This window comes from Gossypium raimondii, chromosome 10 (assembly GCF_025698545.1).
Source record: "Gossypium raimondii isolate GPD5lz chromosome 10, ASM2569854v1, whole genome shotgun sequence".
In the NCBI taxonomy this organism is placed as follows: domain Eukaryota; kingdom Viridiplantae; phylum Streptophyta; class Magnoliopsida; order Malvales; family Malvaceae; genus Gossypium; species Gossypium raimondii.
The window spans coordinates 12,740,284-12,748,011 of NC_068574.1; the positions used below are offsets into that span (position 1 = coordinate 12,740,284).

At 32.5% G+C, this 7,728-nt stretch overlaps 1 protein-coding gene across 4 annotated transcripts; it reads left to right on the forward strand.

The window, feature by feature from the left end:
• Positions 1-3,484, forward strand: LOC105777915 (protein RMD5 homolog). 4 transcript variants are annotated; one of them, XM_012601427.2, is made up of 4 exons: positions 1-118; positions 538-582; positions 963-1,177; positions 1,934-3,484. In XM_012601427.2, exon 4 carries the CDS (start codon positions 1,989-1,991, stop codon positions 3,132-3,134), a length of 1,146 nt encoding a protein of 381 aa, XP_012456881.1. In that variant the 5' UTR covers positions 1-118; positions 538-582; positions 963-1,177; positions 1,934-1,988; the 3' UTR covers positions 3,135-3,484. The 4 variants fall into 4 exon arrangements, with proteins under 4 accessions (XP_012456881.1, XP_012456880.1, XP_012456883.1 ...); XM_012601429.2 differs by lacking the exon at positions 1-118 and adding an exon at positions 162-390; XM_012601426.2 differs by lacking the exon at positions 963-1,177.
• The last annotated feature ends 4,244 nt before the right edge of the window (positions 3,485-7,728 follow it).

Consider the following 7,728-nt stretch of genomic DNA (forward strand, 5'->3'; position numbering starts at 1 on the left):
GAATAACGTAAAACGGCTAAGCCCTTTTCAGCCATTTCCTCCCCTTTACTCCTCCCTCACAGGGCGTCTACTTCCCCACCAAGGCTTTCCCTTCACTGATTCGATCCTCCGCAAATTCGTACGGTCTTCCATTTCTTTCTTTTAAAAAAGAAACTATCATTCTAATTTCATTTTTTTTCCTTAAATTAATTTTTTATTTACTTTTTAATTTCCTCTCATTTACCTTAATTTTTTCTTCAATCTCGTGTGCCTAGATGAAATAATTATGAATTTATCGATTTTTTTTTTGAACTTTGACGCTTTAGTTTTCCCGATTGATTTGTCACTCGATTTCATTTGAATTGCGTTTTAATTGTTTCTTCGTCTGGTTAAATTGTTGATATGGCTCAGGTGAATTTTTTAGTTACATTGGTGATATTAATTTGGCCTACATTCTGAACTTAAATTTATAGCTTTGAATCATGCATTGAAAGTAATTCTTGTTGTAATTTTCAGATTGATTTGAACATTGAATTTTGATTATTAATTTTGTTGCAGGAATCATATTTCCGGTCTCACTGTACTCGCCGAAGTTTAATATCGGTAATTTGAGATTTATCTGTTTCTGTTTCGATTGCCTTTCTTTTTTCATTTGTTAATTGTGATTTGGTTTTTTTCGCAGTTTTGTAGCTATTTTTGGTTAACTTCTTCTTAGAAGAGTTTTTTCGTTCTATCACATGAATTATATGAAATGCCACTTTGAAATAGATTGTTGGTATTAAGTTGTAATTTTGATTATCATAAGCTTTGGTTCATAAGAAGTTCAATATACGGACAAGTACTTTAACCTTGTTGGAAATTAACTTATTTGATATATACCATGCAAACCTGTAGACCATTCTCATCTTCAATGTTGATACTAATTTGTTTGCGCTGAGACTCAGATTTGTCTTCTCGACTTTGTTTCTGTTTATGTTTGGTAGGGCGGATGGAGATGGGGAAGGATGGAAAATATTTTAATCCAATGGCTGAGATTAGAACTTCTTCCTTTGTCCACCCTTCCAACCAAATGAAGTATAAAAGTCTAAAATAATATGGAATATGTAAATCAACAAACTAGGCTTTTTCCCAACATGTATGTGGGGTTGGCTATACGATATATATTTCACCACTATACTTATTCAAGACTGTGGTCTCGGTAAGCCTATTGAAATTGAAGTTCTTCTTCTTCTTTTTATTCATTTGTTTATCTTTGGTGATTTCTACTGCATCCTTCTTGGCCTCATTCCCCTGTCTTGAAATTGGTTTCTGTTGTTCAAATCATATCTTTCCGTTTGGGTATATTGAAGTATTTACGGATCTAAACTACCTTAAATCTGTTTTTTCCTCATTTTGTACTCAATGCTTCTGAAGTTGCGGAATTGATTTAAGCACTTTTTAGCGTGTGATCTTTCCTTGTGCCAAAGCTATATGTCTAGTTTTATGGATTTTAAGTTAATAGACTAAAAACTCTTCCAAATGTATTTAGACTAGTCCTATTCTTATTAAGCTTTCAGTTTTGCTCTCCTATTTAACTATAATAGTGAATTGAGCATATGCTCAATGTTGTTCTTGAAGCCAATTCATTGTGATATGCATTTTCTAGAATTAGTACCACTTTATGCAAACCTATCTTTTCTAATGCATTTGAGATTGTACCGAATGAGAAACCATGCATCTGTGGAGTTATCTTTCCTCCCATATATTATGCACTTTCCTCCTCTTCCCAAGTTTATTTGAACATGTACTTTACCTTTCATGCTGTTGATGCCTTTGCTGTTCCGGCGTGAGTTGCATTTGTGAATATGTTAGCTGCATTTTTTAGGTCTTATTTTCTTTTTTTGCTGCCACATATATGAAGTTCTTTGAAATTAGAATTTTTCAATGATACAAATTCTTAATTGCTTTTTTGCAGGTACTCTTGTAGCAAGATTCTAATATAACAATTGATACAGTGGATAGAAGTAAAAATGGAATTGCATAGCCTGAAAGATTCATTTGATCGTGTTGCAAAGAAGCGAAAGGTGTCCTATTCTAAAACACATGAAGTTACAGACCTGATTGTTCAGGAAATCAATAAGGCAATCAAGGTGATGCAGTCAAGCACCCTTGAATATAAATCAGAACTAGCTGAATTGAAGAAAAAGTTACAGGAAGTTTCTCCACTCAATCAGCTAGAAGGCGCCCAAAAGGAACTGAATATAGCACTGATAAAGTATCCGAAAGCTCTTGAGAAAGTGTTTAATCGTGATATATCCAAGGCTTATCAAAATATTGAGTTTGATTCCCCTATAGTTAACCAAATAATTGCCAGCCATTTCTACAGGCAAGGGCTGTTTGAGGTTGGTGATTGTTTCATAGCTGAGGCTCAGGATGCAGAAGCTGCTGTTGCTATGAGATCACTTTTCCAGGAACTTTATCAAATGCTCGAAGCCATGAAGAGTCAGAACCTTGAGCCTGCCCTGAAATGGGCAGCTGCGAACTCTAATAAACTGAAGGAAAATGGTTCGGACCTTCAGCTGAGAATCCATCATTTGCAGTTTGTGAAAATATTACAAAAGGGAAGCAGAGATGAAGCACTCAAGTACGCAAGAACCAACTTTGCTTCTTTTGCCGGAAACCATATAGCTGAAATCCAGAAACTCATGGGGTGTCTCTTGTATTCTGATAGACTTCATGAGTCCCCATATGCTCATTTATTATCGCCGACCAATTGGGATACGGTAACCGACGAATTAACCAGGCAGTTCTGCAATCTTCTGGGGCAATCATACGAGAGCCCATTGAGTGCCACAATAGCGGCAGGAATTCAAGGCTTGCCACCTCTTCTCAAGTTTATGACTGTTATGGCAGGGAAGAAGCACGAATGGCAATCAATGAAGCAGTTACCCGTGCCGGTAGAGTTAGACAAGGAGTTCCAATTTCATTCAGTATTTGTCTGCCCCGTAACCAAGGAGCAATCAACTGACGATAACCTACCAATGCTTATGTCGTGTGGTCATGTGCTGTGCAAACAGTCTATCAACAAGATGTCAAAGAATGGCTCGAAAACTTTCAAGTGCCCATACTGTCCAACTGATATTGATTTGACGCAATGCAGGCAGCTGATTTTCTGATGTAAAACCCAAATATAGTCATGAGGTTATATTAAAAAAAAAAAAAAAGTTTCCTTTACTGAATTGATAGTGTGGAGAACTAGTAATTGGTGCGATGTGGCGGATGTGAAATGATGACAATGCAGGTCAGTGATGGTGTCAGTGTTTGTTGATGAACTTGTTGTAAATAGACATTCTTTCCCACATTCATGCTGGTAATAGGAAAACCAAGTTGCTTTATAAATTTCTCCAAAACAAATGGAAGATAATGATTAGGTCATATCAAAATGATACTTAAATCATTAGTAGTGTGTATACACACGTACATAATGTATATATAAAAGATTTTAGCATCTCTGTTTTCCTTGTTCTCTTCGTAGTACTTCTAGGTTGTGTGTTGCTTTTGCTCTCTATTTCTTCTGTGATCGTCCTTAAGACTTCCATCTTTTTCTGTTTTGTTATGCCCATCGTGTAATAAATCCGAGGAATGAAAGGGAAAGAATGATCCTTTCATTTGTTAGAGTAGAGAAAGTAAAGAAAATAGAGTATCCATTGTTTTGTTTTCCCTTGAAAGTTTAAATTTTTTTATTTTCCAACTTTTGAGACTTACTCTCAATTCCTGGAAAGCTAAGGAAAAGAAACAAAAGGTGTAAATATGCCAAACGTTTCTGAATTCTTTTTAAATTTAAAAATTAATTTCCCTACTTGCATTAAGTTCTTATACTTTTTTATTTAAAAATTTTGGTCTCGAACAACCAGAGCTATTACTCACTACATCAAAAAATTTCCATTAATGAAAGATGTAAATCTATTGGAAAATAAAAAATACGCATGTCGGATGAAATGGTTGTTGCTATCTGCTCCAATAACGAATCATTGGTTTAACTGAATAACTAAATAAAATAGATAGACCTAATTTTGCTGTTAACATTAACGGTGTCGAACGTAAAAACTTTTTTAGCACATTTATAGTATTTTGTTAATTTAATCATTACAGTATTTTTTTCATATTTTAAATAAAAATCATAAAATAAAATATATGAAGAAAATAAAAATTCTTTAAAAGTAAAAAAAAATTAAAAATTCCAAAATTCAATGTTATCTAAATCGGATCGGACTAGCCAGTCGAATTGGGAACCGCTAGGATATCAGTTCGATGAGAGATAAAAAATCGATTGACCCATAAACTGGTACAGACTGGTTGAACCGAGTTAAAAAATCGATTGAACTAGTAGTTGAATTGATTTCGAACTAGTTTGCCCAATTGGTCCCAAAACAACTAGTCTGATCGATTAAAAGTAAATAAATTATTAAAAATTATAAAAATCTTTTTAATTGTCAATTCAACTGGTTTTTTTAGCTCGGTTCAACCAGCTCAGACTAATTCATGAGTCAACCCTTTTTTTACTTCTCACTGCATCGATACCCCAGTTGGTTCTTGATCTAATCGGTCCAGTCCGGTTTAGATAACATTGAATTTTGGAATTTTTTTATATTTTAAAATAATTTTATTTTTTAATTTTTAATTTTAAAGAGTTTTTAATTTTTTTTATTTTTTTAAAAAATTATAACATTTTTTTTGTTTTTGTTTAAAATAAGAATAAATAAATTTTAATTTTAAAAAATACGTACTTTTGAAGCGTATGGACCAAATTGACAAAAACATATAAATGTTGAAGGCTAAAAAAATTAAAAAAATTTTAAATACCGATTTACCCGCGAACCGATAAGGAGTGGTTGAACCGGACTAAAAAATTAGTTGAATTGGAAATTGAACTGATTTTTTTATAATTTTATAATTTTTTTATATTTTTAATAATTTATTTGCTTTGAACTAGTTGGACCGATCATTTTGGGAGCCAATTGGTTAGATCAGATCGAAATTAATTCAAATGTTTGTTCAACTAATTTTTTTAGTTTGGTTCCGCATCGGTTCTCGAGTCAACCGATTTTTTACCTCTCATTGGACCGTATCCCAATCAATTTCCAGTCTGATTAGCTGGTCTAGTCCGAGTTAGATAACATTGAATTTTGGAATTTTTGCTATATTTTTTAAATTTTTTATATTTTTTTGAAATTTAAAATGCTTTTTAATTTTTCATAATTTTTTATTTTTTGAAAAATTTAAAATTTTTTATTTTTTATTTAAAATATGAAAAAAAATATTTTTATGTATTTTTAAATAGTAAGGACCAAATTGACAAAAACTATAAATGTTGAGGGTTAAAAATTATTTTATCATTGATATTGTTAACTTTAACGACAAAAAATTAAATGGAGGGACTAATATTTTAAATAAAAAGATACAGAGACTCAATCTCTCAAAATTAAAGTTTAAATTTTGAAAAGTATAAGAATTTTGGCATATTTAAACTAAAACAAAATAAATTTTAAGATGGAAAATATTTTTGTTGTTCTCTCTTTCTTTTATAAATAATTTTATGAAAAATTATAATTGTAAAAAATATTATAATAATATTTGGATAAACTTTATTCAAAACCCAACCTAAATAAAAATAAACTCGACTAAATTAAAACTTAATATAGAGGTAATAATATAGGTTGAAATTTGAATGTTGCTCGTACTTAGCAGTTGGTCTACGATATCTTAGTTTTTTTGTAACTGTATTAAGAATTAGATTTATATATTTGTATAACTTTATGAATTTCAGAATATCTTTGTTATTAATATATTCTATTTGGACATGTTTAATTGAATTTTTTTTAAAATTTTCTAGTTTATATTGTTATAGATCATTTTATTAAAAGAAATATGGTTTAAAATAAATCATGTTTAATCATTTGTGATAAGTATAACACTAATTATCATATTATTAAATTAATATATTATATAATTATATATTTTATATTATCATTAAATTTAGATTTTATATATTTTAATAAATATTATTTTTTATATATTTATAATATAAATAATTATAGTCTCCAATTGGTGAGGATCAATTAATGGGGGTTAGAGGTTCATGATCATCATCCTGGGATGGTGAGTCATCTGGCCTTGTGTGCTTCGTTCAAGGAGATGGTGGTGGGATCAATAAAAAAGGAAGTGTTGGACATTCAAGAGAATGATGAAGATGATGTTCAGTTGCTTAAGGAGGATTTTACGGTTGGGGTAGAAATATGATATTTCGATTGTCGTCGATTAGGTTCTCTGACCGAATCCACCAACTCTTTACAAAAGAATGTCTAGATCGGTTGTTGTGAAAATTTTGGGGTAGAAAGATCGAATATCAAGCATTGTCAAATAGAATCTATAACTTATAAAAACCTTCGAGTTTTATAAGGATTATGGATTTGGAGAATGATTATTTATTGATAAAGTTGCAATCGGAAGAGGATTATGTTAGGGCCCTTACTGAAGGTTTGTGGTTAGTATATGGGCAATAGCTTACAGTTCAACCATGGTCGGAATTTCTCTACGGGGCAACATTTCCCTTCTAGTATCGTAGTTTGAATCTGCTTTTCGGGTATTCCTGGGTTTATGTACTGAAAAAGTGTGATAAAGTCTATTAGGGAGATGATTGGTCGAGTTATCAAACTAGATGATAATACAAAAAATATGCAAAGGGGACGCTTTGCTCGGTTGGCGGTGGTTCTAGATCTTAACAAGCCATTAATCTCTAGAATTAAAGTCGACTGTCGAATTTAGAGGGTAGAATACGAATCTCTTCCTAACGTGTGCTTTATATGTGGTCATTATGGTCATATGAAGGAGTCCTGTTATAAACCGTCCGAACGAGGTCGTTCTGATGAAGATATAGGTACGTCTACATCAAACGCGCAACCACAAGTTCAAGGAGAGAAACGTGATGTTGCGGAGAAGTATGGTCCATGGATGCTAGTTGATCAATGCCCAAGGAAATCTGATCAGAAAACCAGGAATGGAGGTGAGGAAACAACTAGTTTTAAGAGATCACGTTTTAATGCATTGACAACTTTGAGAGACAATGATTCGGCTGAAAATCATGTGTTGAAACTCGTTAATTCAACTAATTTAAAGGGTAAGGGGCTGGCAGTTTACGGTGATCCATTAGTTGGAGAGGATTCTAATGTGGAGTGTGAACTGTTGCATGTTAATGGGTTGGATCGATTGGGTCAGACTAATGAACCTAGTAAGAAAACCCAACACCGTGGTAGTTTGTCCAAAATTGTTAGTGGGCCTATGATTAGTCCTGGTCAAGTAAAAGATCTAGGTCAAAATATTCAAGCCCCATTTGTATCATCTGACAAGGAATTTTCCCCCCAAACTGTGGTGCAAGATCTTTCGACAGCTATTAATCCTTCTCGATTGATAGAAAAGAAAGCTGATGGCTCCATTTTATTGATGGAAAAAACAAGGAAAACCACTCTTAACGAGTCAAACCATTCAGTGGTTGCTTTTCTCTAGAACAAGATCCCGAACTTCCCCACAGATGTAGCAATATTTTCTAGTTTAACGATGGTAGCTAATGGTCGCGCTTTAGTTCATAGTAGTCAGTCGGAGGGGAGTTTCAAACGTGTTAAAAAACCATTAAATATTCTCAAGGGTAAAGGTGGTAAGTTCAAAGTCTGAGGCTTAGCCTGTGTTCATTTATCAGAAGCAATGAATAAAATA

Excerpts from the sequence above, each read along its gene's own strand:
- LOC105777915 (XM_012601427.2), top strand. The coding sequence starts at position 1,989 with ATGGAATTGCATAGCCTGAAAGATTCATTTGATCGTGTTGCAAAGAAG.